Source organism: Podarcis bocagei, assembly GCF_964188305.1.
Source record: "Podarcis bocagei genome assembly, chromosome: 6".
NCBI classification, from domain to species: domain Eukaryota; kingdom Metazoa; phylum Chordata; class Lepidosauria; order Squamata; family Lacertidae; genus Podarcis; species Podarcis bocagei.
The window spans coordinates 42664692-42679263 of record NC_138130.1 but is presented as its reverse complement, the minus strand read 5'-3'; the positions used below and the strand labels follow the sequence as shown (position 1 = coordinate 42679263).

The following is a 14572-nucleotide window of genomic DNA, read 5'->3' as shown; positions in this document are numbered from 1 at the left end:
TGAGTAGATCTGCTAGGTGGCAGCACTCCCAATTATCCTGCCTTCCACCTGAACTGGCAGCTGTGAGCCTTTCTCAGACAAATGATCTACCATGACAGAGACCAGGGTTTCTACAAATGAAAAGATTAAATGTTTCTATAATGTTTGTTCATATGTAAACTTTTCCTGCAATCCTCCTGTGACTGGACATAAGATTTGGTTCTTCTGCTTCTCCTCCCCATATTTTCAATCTCTATGGTACTAGCAGAAGCCTCAGGGTACATGGAAGTGGGAATAGAGAAAAACTACAGCTGTAAACACAGAAAGAAACCAAAGGTTTTTGTCACACAATGGCAATAATGCTTATTTTATTTTAGCTAAACACATTTTATTTTATTTTAGCTAAACACATTTCTTAATGAGCAAGTGCGCTTTTTGGTATTCATAAAAACAGACTCTGGTGAGGAAAAACAATGAAGTCATAATATAGGATACTTTCAAGCATGTTAATGTTATTGAAAACTCGTCTGTGCACATAAGTGAGTTTGGGCTACTATTATCTTCTCTTCCCAAGTCCATTAAGTGTGAAGTGGATATACCAGTAAAGAAAAAACTGGAAAATAGCTACCTAATTGATTTTCTTTTAGAAACACAAACAGCAGTTTTTTAAACAGGGAAACCAGTCACTAGTACTACACAAATTAAACTTAGAGGTATAGGCTTGTAACTTCTGCTTTATTAGTCAAAATATTCAGACCTCAGTCCTATACCTAATGACCTGAAAGTAAGCCACACTGAACTTAATTCTAAGTAGGATTGATCTAAAATAAAGACCCAGAAACGCAACAGCAACAATCCCTGCAACAAAAAAATCCCCCAAACAACACCCCAGGGATCTTGAGGCAAGTCACAACCATTTAAAATGCAAAAAGCAAATGATATTTCCCAATCCATCTGTTTAATGTTGCAAAGAACATGGCCATGTTGTCCCATGCATTACATGCACAATATGCACATACACAACCAATTCAGAAACCAAATGTTCTAAGTAGGCACCAACTGAATGGTAATGAAATGAACTAGTTTCATTGATTCCAATAGAATAAGGTCAAAGTATTAGACCTTCCATTTTTATGAAGCATTTTACCATAATACTGTCTACTGTTTTGCAGTTTTGCTGAACAGCAAATCATTGCCCTGTTTCAGGAACTGTGTATATAGTTAATAAGCATTATTAAACAGGCTTACATAACTATTTATGGAAATACTTACAAGAGTTAAATAACTAAGACCATATGCCTCAAGTTTTAAGGAGGATGAAATTGCCATGCATTAGCAAGGTAAAGAAGTCTGAGAAATAATGCCCACAACATAGCAGTTCTTCATAAATCAGTCATTCAATTGCACCAGCTTCACATATATATTTGATACTAGCTAGATTTTATTCACGCTACAAGCTAGGATTAGAGAACTCCAGTTTTCATACTTGGGATTTTATAAAATAAATATGAAAACTGGAGTTATCTCTAATACATGAAAGCCTTTCTTGTAACCCACATTCATATGTTCATATTGTTGTTTTTACACTAGGAAGGCAAACAAGCAGAAAGATGATAAGTATAGCCAAAAGCAATGCCAGTATAAACAATGTATCTTAAAATATGGGCTATTTATGCTAAAAGCCTCAAAGTATATCCTTGGGTGCTCGGGATAAGCAGGCATAATTTCATATTCTGTGATACATTTCACAATGAAATATTGATTTCCAATGCTTCATTCAGAAGCTCCATGTTTGGAAAATGAAATGGGATGTTTTAAAAAAAGAATATTACTGCTCTTACAAAAAAACACCACCACCACCACCACTGTACACACACTTGTCCTCTTGTAATACTTATCACATCTTGGAGCCTTCAAGGAAATGTTACAAAATGAAACTGTAGCTAAACCAATCTATTGAGACACATTGTGTAGAAAGTTGATGTAATATTCTTTTACACGTGATTTTAAAAAATCTAAACCACCTAGAATTTTAATTTTAAAAGAAAGACAAATACAAGCATCTTTCACATGTTTGGAGCTGTGATCCTAATCACACATTTCCTGAGAGTAAATCCTATTTAATAAACTGGAAATTACTTCAGAGAAAATAATGTACTGGAAACATGTACTGAATCAGTCTGAAAAGCTCCCACTGAAATCAATGAGGTTTAAGTATATATTCCCTGCCAAGCCACTACCAAACAGTGAGTAAGCAAAATACTACATGGCAAGAAACTGCCTGTTTCAAGAGTGCTGACTGAAACACGCTCTCCTTGAAAAGTAGGGGAGCATATCTACTGAAAGCACATTTGACAACAGTGGCTACTAAGCTTACAGTGCAATGCTATGCATGTTTAAGCAGACTTAAGTTCACAGCATTCAACAGAGCTAGAGTGTGTTTAAGAGTGGGCCACAGATGGACCTCAGCTGTTTCAGTCAAGCAGCAGCTGGATGTAACGAAGAGGTGAGGCACAATTTCTCATTTTATCAGCCATGTAAAAATAAAAAATGTCAGTTTCCTCAAAGTTACAACCCACAAATAAAGCAATGGCTTTAACTAGTGGGTAAATAGCAGTATCTAAGCCCACATCCTTAAAAAAAGCTGTTTCTGATGCTATCAATAATAAAAAATGATGCTAGGAATGGACAATGGACTGACAATTGCTAGTGGAGGAAAGCTAGAGAGAGCTGACTAAAAGAAATCTCATTCCAACCTCACAAGTGATGCCAGCAGGGCTAAAAGAGCAAAATGGGAATGGCAAAAAGACAGCTGCTGAAAGTGAGTGCTACAGCAGCTCAGCTGCTATTGTGGTGCTCCTTGCTTGGCTTGAAGGGAAACAAGTGGAATGCTTAGGAGCAGCAGTACAAGTCAATGTATGTACCATTTTAAAGGACACCAGACTGTCACTCTCTATGAGATGCAAACACACCATGTTCTCCATTCACCCTCCTTCCTCCAGTAGTTTTGTTTCACAGCGCACATGCTTCCCATGACATGTGATGCTGTGCCACCTTCCCAGCACTCTGACCCGGAGATCAGCTTTGCAAGGCCCATGCAGGGCTGTCGTCCCAGCTGCTCCCTCCCTTGCCAGGTCACGCCGCCACCGGAGCCACTGTTCCTCCAGTATGCTGGCGCTGTTATTGCAGCCCCTCTCCTCAAGAGGCGCTGCTGCGTCTTGGCACCTGCTCTCCACTATCTCCCTTGTCATCCTCCTCCATCACCGCCCCTCGCCCCATGGCCAGGATTGTTTTAGCATTCCTCCACAGTTCCATATGGCCTCTTGGCCATTGTGGGTCGCTGGCTCGCATTTCGCCAAGTGCTCCGAATGGAAGGCATATTTACAAACAGCCACAGGGTATTATGATTACGCTTATTAAACGCCCTTAGCCTTCCTTTTCCAAATTAACCTCCTTAGGTAGTTGCTGCTTTTTAAATTTCTATTTCGTCTGGCGATCGGGGCTTTTAATCTATCTTTGCTAAAAGCCACTCCAATCTCAGCTCGTCGCCTAACCGGAGGAACGAGGGGTCGGTATCCTAACTGCCCAAGAACTAAGTACCGTAAATGAATGGGAGGCTGGAAGATGTGGCTCGAGGCAACTGCATGCCTCGGATGAGGTCAGAAGTAGATGTCCGGGCGCTACACTGGAGGCCACCTAAGTTAGCCTGCAGTGAGCAGCTGAGCCTCTGCCCAGGGCGACACGAAAGCGCGAGATGAGGCTGGGAAGGCGCGGTGGGGTGTCTTCCTCCATTCGCCCCGCGAGACAGCAAACAGCACCTGCCAAGCGGCGCCTCGAGTCCACGGGGACACGAAGCAAAACCAAAACCTAAAAACGAATGGCAAACCCAGAAAGCCAGCTCGAGCCGAGCTGCCGCCTCTCTGTGCGTCTAACGTCGAGAACCTGCTTAAGACATCCAGCCAGCTTTTCCAACATTCAACTCTCCCACGACACTCAAACATGCGAGGGGAAGGCAAGCCACGCCGTTCCCTCAGAGGGAGGGGAGGCCGGGGGGCACGCAGCCACCTCCCGCCGCCGCCCCTGAGCTTGCTCTTTACCTTTCATCCAGTCCACCACTTGGCTCGGGGTCCATTTACTGACAGGTTCCATAATGAGCGCCATGGGGCAAACTTTGCGAGAAGTGGTGTCTCCTCCTCAGAAACCGCGAAAAGAAAGGCGGGTGGCGGGTCCAGCTGGCCTACGAGCCGCGGTAGAGTTGGGGGTTTTGAGGGGTTGTGGGGGTCGTATTTCAGCTTCTTGCCGGTTAAGGCGCGAAACGGCGGAGAGCGGAGAAAGCAGCAGCAGGAGCAGCAGCGAGGCTGCCTGGGGAAAGAAAAAAAATCCTCGCCTTCCTCTCACGGCTCGTCTCCTCTCGCTTGTGTGAGCGGGTCGGTGTGGCGCGCAGCTGCGCGCGTGTGCGTATCGACGCCTCTGGGGGCTTTCAGTTCATGTTGCCTCCTCAGCAGGGAGCGGGAGAAGAGGGCTGCTGCTGCTGCACCCGCACGCTCCGACGCCTCCTGCCTGCCGCCTCCTCTGACCTGCGGGCGAGAGGCGGCGGCGGCTGCCGCTCCAGGATGCTGGGGGACGTTGTCCGGCGCTGCTCACGAGCACCGAGGGCGCTTAATGGAGCGGCGGCGGCGGCAGCAGCGACGCCGGGAGCCCCGCGCTCTCGCCGCGTTTGTTCCCAGAGCTGTTCTCTCGCGGAGCTGCACGCTTGCCGCGCGTTTTCCTTTCTCTGTCTCTCTCTCGCTCCCCTTGCAGCCCCCACCTCTCTCACACTGGCGGAAATGACGAGATTTCAGAGCCGAAAATATCTGAAGTCAAGCGGCCCCCTGAGCGCCCTGGGGAGGGGGCTGCATGTGGGACTTGCAAGCGGGGGTTCGAGCGCCCGGAGAGAGATGCCCTCCTCGCGCTGCTATGGAGTCGGAGGGAGTGAAAGGGAACGTAGGAGGGCGCGCGCGCGCATCCCCTCCCGCGGGGAAGGGGGGGAGGAGCGCGCGAAGACTCCCTGCTCCGAAGCAGCGCGAGGCCTCGGCGGTAGGTGCAGCACCTGCCTGGCGGAGCGAGGCGCCTGCTTATCCCTCCAGCGTTTCCTGACTTTAAAGCTCTTCCCAGGGGAACGGAGGAGGGAATTACCATGAGGTTATGATGCATACATTACTGAGGGGGAGGAAATCCAGCGGGGCGGGGGTGGCTGCGCGGAGAGCGGATTAGGTATTTCTGTGTGGGCTAGGAAGGTAATTGCTGAGAAAAGCCCTTGGCTCAGGGTGGGGAGGGGGATAGGAACATCATTTTTTATTAGGATGATTCTATTTCACATACTTTAGATCAGCATTCGGAAGCTGTCAGAATAAATGGACCTCCAAAGGAATGGTTATTTCCTTATTTGGCTGCTCAATGTACAGTATGTGATGGATGGCACAGAACAATAAATGCTGTTATCTTTAAATTGCTCTGATTCCAGAAATCACATCTTTCCCTGTATTAAGAACTCCCTTTCAGGCATGTGTGGCCCCCTGGGAGGGGAATATCTTTCTGGACAGGCCTTCTTGCTATTATTCAACAATAATTCAGTTCCAGCAGCATGCCAGGTGCTATACAGATCACTGAATTGCATTGCTTATTGAAAAGTCTACAGAATTCATGGGCGTTTGAGCTTCCCCTGGTCAAAAAATGCATTTATGCAGAGGTAAGCCTCATCGATTTTGTGAAATTGACTCCTGTAAGTGTTCATATAGGATCAAAGATACAGGGATAAGATAAGGTTTGATCAAGGATGAAGGAAGATGGGGCAGTGAAGGGTGAAACCGATAGTAATTGAAGGTGGTCTGGGTAAGCATGAAGGTTACGAAAGTTCAGTGCTGAGACTTGGATAAGTTGCAAGGTTGCTGCAGCAACAGAGGGAGATGCTACAGTGCTTTGCAAAGGAGGAGGTAGGAAGAGTAGAGTGGCAAAGCAGAGGGTGAAAAGGTCAGTTGCTGGGAGAAGTAAATGAGGCCCAGTAATAGCTTACAGGGATAACAAAATGTGAGAAAGGTGATGAGAAGAAAAAGAAAGCAGATGGGGCAGAAAAACAAGGGCCTTATAAATGTAAATACAGTTAGAGGATGATACAGAAAGGTGACATTCTCTCACCTATCCTAATTACTGCTCTTCCTCATTCTTCACACAATGTATGGCTACCGAGGCATGTTTAGAAGGCAACACAGAAAATACAGCACCAGCTACTTTTAGCCCCGTATGTCAAGAAGCACCAAGATGGCCTCCACTATGAGGAGCAAAGCTAGGACCTAACTTCTAGGCTGATAAATTATCATGTTTTATTATCACCATTTGGATTCAGGTCAGAAACAACAGAAAAAAACGATGGCCACTCTCCAGCTGAAGGTTCTTCTGACTAATATGAAAATAAATCACACTGACCACAGTAGAATTGACTCCTGAGTAAACATGCAGAGAGTTGTGCTGCCAATCATTCTGAAGGCAATGGGCCTTAAGTAACAATTAAGTTGTTCCAGTGGTTTCAGTGGAACATACCCATTGTGGCTTTTATATATATTTTTATTGTTTATGTTTATATGTTATAAATAATAAAGCAAGTGCCTTTAGCTAAATTAATGACAACATGTTTGAAGAATAATTGCTGTTCTGCTAGTATGTTAATATAGATTTATATTGCCCAGAAAATAACATGGAACACTTTCTCCCCTACTTATTTTATATATTAAATATAATATTTACCCGTACACATGATGGTACTGTTAAGGTGGAAAGAACCCCAAGGCAGAATTGGAAAGGAGGCAGATTTAGGTTCTGATGAAATAAATTAGCTGATGAAATTAACAAGGCAAGTGAGGGGTTCTATGCCTGGGTACAATGGTGCAAATTCATCACTTGGTAAGAGAATTCTGTCCCAAAACAAGTGTGTAATTTTTTTTTACCTCTTGTATGAGTTTACGTATGCCCATCACTCCACCTCAAAAATAAAATATAGACAGTGGTAGATTGTGTAACGTGAATTGCACCCCATCCCTTGTATGGTTGTACAGATACTATTTTGGTCAACAGTTAGTTAGTTTTTAGCTCTGTTCCTGTGTGAAAAGTTAGGTATGTTTGTACAGGAATTAAAATGGCTGCAGATAATTGAGTACATGCCACCATTTCTTAATCTTTTCTTCCTTAAAGCTGAGAAGTGGGATTAGCCCAGAACAAAATGTAACTGTTAATACATATGACTCATGTTTTCTGCTCAACATTTTGATATAAAGAGGATAGAAAAATACTCTGTGTATATCTATGCAAGATGACTTAAAAAGCAAATAAAGAGCCTAACATTTTAGCAACAGATTTTCAGGCAGGAAGATTCTGTATCGTTTGTCCGAACATCCCTAAGCCATATCCAGATGGTCAATGGCCATAGGGCCAGCCCTACCACTATGCAAGGTGAAACAGCTGCCCTGAAGACAGCTTTGGGGCATGCTGGAAAGACAGCAAGCTACCAGTTCTTAAGCTTACTGTTCCTTTTTTATCAGGGGTAGGGGGTTGTGGATTTCATGTCTCATGAGTCCTATGTAATGCCCTACATAGCAATAGCATGATATCTATTCTGCATTTAATGAATGGCAACAGAAAACTGTGCTGCCATGGTGATGGTATCTTGCTATGGAAGGGGAGGTTTAACCATATTTGTGTTTTGCTCCCCTACCCTTGCTTTTAGAGGAGGGAACTATGTGTACTCTATTACTTGAGAAATTCGCGCTGTATAAAGAGGAAATTTGGAAAGAGACTGAAACTGAGTAGTCTCCGAGCAGAGTATCAGAAGCTTCTCAGCTTGAAACTAGCCAGTTTCAGTGTCCATAGGAGTTCCATCATTACAGATTGAGTGCTGGTTATAGGGTCACTGTGTTTGTTTCATGTAAGCTGTTAGCAGTCATGGAAAATCTTTCATGCCACCAGTGATTTCATGGCACTGTCCGGTATGTGCCTCTGATGCATGTAGAACTCCTTACCAGAAAGCACAGTATGACAATGATTCCACTCTTTGGGTGGTGCAAATGCATAAAATGCATTGCTTCTGGACTGCTGGCAATGTGCAACATTCTTGAAACAGAGGCATATCCCTGAGGGAAGACTGTTCTATTCCATTCTGGGGGGAAATGCTCTTCTCTTTTGAGTGCAGCATCTTCAAAACAGAAGCACTTCCTTAAGGGAAGACAGTTATATCCCATCCAACAAATGAGCACAGCTGCACATTTTTCCTCTGTAAACTGATATGGCTCCTTTACATTCTCTCATGGCCACATTTATGGCAAAACACTGACACCGATGATATCCTGGCCAAATGGAAAAATACATTTGTTGAAATTGAATTTTATTCATTATCTTACCATTTACCCCCCCCCCAAAAAAAAACAAATCAGTGCTAGCTAATAAATCTGGACATACTTATTTTTGTTGCAAATGATAAACATAGTTTCATTATTTTCAGACATAGAAAAACAAGGCAAAAATCAAAAGTTGAAATGCAGGCCTCTCTATGCAGTGTCAGATGTACTAAAGCCCATTGAAATCAATTTGGGGGGTAGGATTTAGCCAGAGGACCAGATTAAGAAGTGGCCAAGCCTCCGTGGGTTACTTTGACAAGTGACACCAGACATTCATTCATTCATTCATTCATTTATAAGTATATATGTACCACTTGATATTTCAAAAACATCATGTCAGGCACAAAAAAAGCAAGTGTGGTTCACCCAAAATAGCCATACTAGGTCCATACAGTGGTGCCCTGCAAGATGAATGCCTCACAAGACGAAAAACTCGCTAGACGAAAGGGTTTTGCGTTTTTTGAGCTGCTTCGCAAGACGAATTTCCCTATGGGCTTGCTTCGCAAGACGAAACGTCTTGCGAGTTCTTGCGAGTTTGTTTCCTTTTTCTTAAAGCCGCTAAGCCGTTAATAGCCGCTAAGCCGCTAATAGCCGTGCTTCGCAAGACGAAAAAAACGCAAGACAAAGAGACTCGCGGAACGGATTAATTTCGTCTTGCGAGGCACCACTGTAGTCTGAAGGTTCCCCATCACTGGCTTAGGAAGTTTAGGACTAAGCTAACTGTTAACACTGTAAATCAGCTTTTGAAAACAAAATGTAGACATATTTAGTTATCCTGCTTATTTTGTTTCTGTGCACAATTGTGCCATGATTTCACTGGCTTTTTTTTTTTAAAGCACCTCCTCAACATGGGAGAGTTAAGTTAGCACCAATGGAAATCCTTTGATGGCTAATAGCATTTCTTTGTAAACGTATGAAGTCGGTCTAAATTCATCAAAGGAAGGGAAGATCAAAACCAGGAGAGGAGGAGAAACAGCTATGCATCTACCCACCTCGTCTGGGATCCAGCGCCTGTTACAGTTCAGACAGCTCACTCCACCCACAGCGTCTGAAGAATCAGATGTTGCTCTGCCATTTTAGCTTTTTTCCCCTTTGTCTTGTATATGGGAAGGCTGCAGCTTTATATTTTCATCTGTGGTGTGGCACAAGCTGGAGAAAACATAGGTTTGACCAAACAAATGATGTTCTGAACCGGGGGGGGGGGGGACGGATGACAACTGTTCGTCATTAGATATGCAAAGTTCTTTTACTTGACAACAATATTTCTTTAACAAAGATTGTCTTTTTGGCTATATCTTAAATACAAGAAAATCTAGTGAGTTGTAAACATGCATGTCAGTTGAATCTTTTAATCATGATAACATTTTAACAGCGCTCCTGTTGTATAATCTGAAACACAAATCATTGGTCTCCATAAATTTGTTAATAATTGAAAGCATGTAGGGTTTCATTAAGGCTATTAAGAGATTAAGAGGACTTTCCTAAGCAGAGCTTGGTACAATCAAGTCTATTGATTTCGGCGAATTTAGAGAGCATCCTAAGTCTGCATAAGATTAAGATGTTCAGTCATTTCAAAGACTTCAACCACTTTTTGCAAAATTATATCATTTTAAGTAGTTTTTTTTTAAAAAAAATAATGATGTGAGATTTGCCACAAAGGAGGAAAATCTCTTTATTTTTGTACTGGATTTCAATACAGAAATAAAAAATGCAGAAATCTTATTGGGTTGCCCACTGTCAACATAAAAATCATTGTTGCATCTTTTAAAAATCCAGTTCAGGCACTTAGTGTCCTACCCTGCTGCTTTGTCTCTTCCCCTTCATCTTCCTCTTTCAGATGCTGTAAGGTAAAACTAAAAATCCTGACAAGAGAGAGGTTAGTGGCTGTAGGTAGTAGCAATAGCAACCAGTTGATCCAACAGGGTCTCAGTGCTGAAAGTCAAGGGTGTTGAAAGTCAAGGGTGAAAGTCCAATGATGTAGGTTGAGCAGGGACCAATGATAATGATTATGGATGTAGTTAATCAGAAAGTCACATCAGATAACACTGGGTGATATTCAACAAACCTATCCCATCAGCAGAAGGGTTTCTACTTGTGCAACAGGACCTTTTCCCTCTCCTCTGCCCACACCCTCCCTAAATCTGCTCCAGAGGGCTGGTAAGCACCTAGAACAAACTTTGGGGGGTGCAGGAAGGGGGGAGAATATTGTGCTGTGCAAGCAGAAATTCTTGTGCTGACGGGGGGGCCACTAGGGGCGCATCGGAAGATGGCTGACAATAACATATCTCCGACCCACAAGAGGTAATTAAGAGGCTGTGATGGGAGTAAACAGCCTGCCGACTACCCCAAGCGTGTGGGAAGGGGACTGCCCTTGTCTGCTGTGCCCTATACCACCCCCGAATTTGAGGGGGTGGGGGCACTAGGCAGAAAGCCCTTGTGCGGACTTTGGCGCTCCTGGACGCTGTCTCTGATTCGCGCCTCTAGCTGCAGCAACTTCAAAAGAAACAATTAGGAGGAAGCTAATGCACATATTTCAAGGAAGAATGGGGAGTAAAGACTGCTAACCGAAGAGATCTCTGAGAAACAAGACAGGTCGGAGGAACAGGAATAAATCATGAGAAGACACACCAAGGCTCGGTATGTTCGGCAACGGGACTGGATGGGGGAGGGGGAAAAACTTTCCTTTCTTTTCTCTATGTGATTAACCAAGAATCCCCCCCCCCAAGTCACAAGTCAGAAATGCCGTTTAAATGACTTAAGCTGAGGATTTAAGACTGTGTGGAGATAATTTTCTAACCAAAGCATGTTTTAAGGAGACCGTGGAATGTATAAGAGCTTTGGAATGACGCAGTAAAAAATACCGTCGCCATTTTGGCAAGTTCTGTCGAAAGACTTATGTATGGGAGGAGGAGTAGATCTGTTTTCATATTGTAAGTGAGCCTCCTCAGAGGGACTAAAGAAGGCGACAGTTTTGCGAGAATTTCTTCTTCTTGGAACTGAGCGTGTCTGTGATGGCCGCTGTTTGCATAGCGAACCCCTTGATAAACTTGCGATAGAAGTTCGCAAAGCCAACAAACCGCTGGACCTCCTTCCGGTTGCGCGGGCTCTTCCAGTCCAACACGGCACGAACCTTGGCGCTGTCCATGGCGAGCCCCTTGTCTGACAACCTGTAGCCCAGGAAATCCACCTCCGTCACGTCGAACTGGCACTTTTCCAGCTTGGCGTAAAGCCTATGCTGCTGTAGTCTGCTCAGCACTTCCTTGACGTGTCTGTCGTGATCCTGCTGCGATTCAGAAAATATCAGGATGTCATCCAAGAAGCAGACGCACGTCTTGTAGAGGAGCCCCGCCAGCACGTGATGCATGAAAGCTTGAAAACAGTGGGAGCCATTTTGCAATCCAAAAGGCATAACTCTGTATTCGTAGGTGCCCAGGGGCGTGAACATGGCTGTCTTCCACTCATCACCCTCCCGCATGCGAATGAGGTTGTACGCCCCACGCAGGTCCAACTTGGTGAACACGCGGCCCTTGCGTACCGTCGCGAGGAGGTCGTCGATCCTGGGCATGGGGAAGTCCGATGGCCTGGTCACACTGTTCAAGATCCGGTAGTCCACTACAAGTCTTTTTTGGGGCGTGTCCTTCTTAACAAAGAATACAGGACTGCCTCCCACCGCCTTGGACTCCCGGATGAAGCCGCGCTCCAAATTATGATCTATGAACTCCTTGAGTTCCTGTAGTTCGTCCTCAGACATGGAATACAGCTTCCCTTTGGGCAGCGCCGCCCCTGGCAGTAGGTCAATCTTGCAGTCATATGATCTGTGGGGGGGTAGCTTATCCGCTTCCTTCTCGCAGAAGACCTCCAAAAATCCCGCGTATTTGTGGGGGATTGCTTGCAGCGTCCCCAGCTGCAGCTGCGCTTCCTCCTCCTCTCCCTCCTGCCGGGGCAGGATGCAGTGCGCAGCGCAGTATGAGGAGCCAAAGACTAGCTGCCGCTGGTACCAAGCCAACGTCGGACTGTGTCTGTCCAGCCAACTCATGCCCAAGACAATAGGCGTGTCCGACAGTCTGGTGACATTAAAACTGATGATTTCCCTGTGATTTCCAAGTCGCATCACCATTGGTGGCGTTTGCTTCACCACCTGCCCCCCTAGCAGCTCCCTGCCATCCACCGTGACGACCTGCAGGGGCAGCGTGGCAGGCAGCAGCTGTATAGCGTGTTTATCGACAAAGTCCTGCCCTATAAAGTCCGCATTGCTTCCTGAGTCAATGGTGATTGGCACGTCCATGGTGAGTCCATTGGGTAGCTGGAGCGATGCGGTGAGCCTCACCACTGGTTTGGGTGGGAGGGGGTCTGTGGGCTGCAAAATCTCTGGGGACTGCTTCACTGACTCGTCTGGCTGGGCCCCAGTGCCTCTCTCTCCAGCCAGACTCCGTCGTTTCCCTGCTGTGGTGCCCCTTGCTGAGTTGCTGCCGTTACCATTGCTGAGGCTGCAGTGTGCTTGTGGAGCCTCTGGGGACACTCTTTCGCCATGTGCTGCGGATTTTTGCAGATGTAACACTTCCTGTTCCCTCTAGGAGGCTTCGCTTTGACTGCTCCCAGTGCTGTGGCTCTGGTTGCTGACTGAGCCCTGGCACCGCCAACCTCCATCGGTTCCGCTCCCCCTCCTGGCGGAGGCGTGGATTGCGCACGCGCAGCTTCCCTGGGAACGAAGGAGAACCCTCTCGCTGGTTCGCGCCCTCCACGTCCTTCGTCCCTTCTCCATGGACGTTCCTCCAGCCGCACTCCCACCGCCATCGCCCTCTGAACGACCTCCTGCGTGGTCCGGGGTCTCTCCCCCCTTGCAATTTCGTCTTTAACCGCACTGTTCAAGCCTTCCCAAAATAGATCTCTGACTGGAGCTGAATCTCTGTCCCATTCCAAGGCACTGACTAATGCAAAAAAGCGGGCATGGTACTGTCTTACGCTGGCCCTCCCTTGCTTCAGCCCATGCACCTCCTTCCGGGCAAGATCCACGTCTATGCTAGATAAAAAGCAGCCATCCATCGCTTTAATAAAGGCATCCGCGGTTTGGAGCGCTGGATCCTTATCTCTCCACAAATTGCGCAGCCATGCTTTAGCATCTCCATGCAAATGGGACATGATAAATCCCACCTTCTCTTGCTCATCTCTAAAGTCTTTGTCCAGCAGTTGCAGTGCACACTGTACATCTGCTCTAAAGTTGGGGTACAGTTGTAAATTCCCATCGAAGTGAGAGACTAGACCGCCTGTTCTTCTCCCCAACCCAATCCCCTCCGGTTTGGGTGTCAGTTGCCCTTGCTTCGTAAGCACTTCCAACCTGACCTGGAGATCCCTGTAGGCGGCAGCTGCGTCCTCCTCTCTCTTCCTGGATGCAAGTATTTCGGCATTCAGACGTGTCACTGCTTCTCTGAGTTCTCCTATCTGCTGTTCGGCCGTCATATTGTCTGCCGTTCGTGAGCTGAGTCGTAGGCACCCTCCTTCTCCTCTGTCCGCGAGGCTGTAGATGCCCACAACGAGGGACGGACCTTACTGTCAGAGCTGCTTCCAGATCCTAGCTCACAGAGGATCACGCTAGCCAGCGGTCACTTGTAAAAGTCTTTTATTGAGTTACAGTTTCCATTCTCAAGCTCCTGCGTGCAACTCTACGTCTTAAGGGTTAGACCGGCGAAGCTCCGTCTGAGTCTCCGCCCCCTGTACACCAGCTAAGTACCCTAGCCTTACTCCACCTTTTCCGCCTGACCGTTCTTCTCTGGGTCCCTCTGCCCCCCGTGGTCTCTTCCTTCCGGGACGCTTCTGACGCTGACCCCCCGGACCCTTCTGTCTCCTTGCGTCGGGCTTTAGGTCCTGGCTCCCTTTCCGGGCTGCCTACTGCGCCATCTTCCTGTGCATTTGAACTTGGCGCGCGCGCCCAACCTTCCACTCTCCGCCTAACCGTTTCCTCGCTCCCCGATGGAGGCGTGGCCACTCCTGACTCCTGCCCTCCCTCCTGCTGCGAGCTGCCAGAGCTCGACACCTGGCGCCCTTCCTCTCCACCGCGTTCTGTTGGTGACGCTGGTCCCGATTTCCAACTGCTGCTCTCTGAGCCCCCTCTGGACCCCTCTTCCTGGGGTGTCCCCCTAGGCTCCCCCCTTGCTCTGGCCACTGGCGCCCCT

The 14572-nt window shown here is 46.6% G+C and overlaps 1 protein-coding gene across 9 annotated transcripts in view; it reads right to left on the bottom strand.

Annotated features, from left to right (window-relative positions):
* The window catches only part of CNKSR2 (connector enhancer of kinase suppressor of Ras 2), a 242220-nt gene that overhangs the window by 126560 nt on the left and 101088 nt on the right, over positions 1 to 14572 (bottom strand). The window contains exon 1 of one of the 9 annotated variants that reach the window (XM_081199414.1): positions 4077 to 5109. The exons of 7 other annotated variants lie outside the window; for them this stretch is intronic. In XM_081199414.1, the coding sequence (XP_081055540.1) occupies positions 4077 to 4140 (64 nt within the window). In that variant the 5' untranslated portion in view covers positions 4141 to 5109. Of the gene's footprint in view, positions 1 to 4076; positions 5110 to 14572 lie in introns of those variants that run through there. One more of the 9 variants, XM_081199418.1, reaches the window with a different exon arrangement.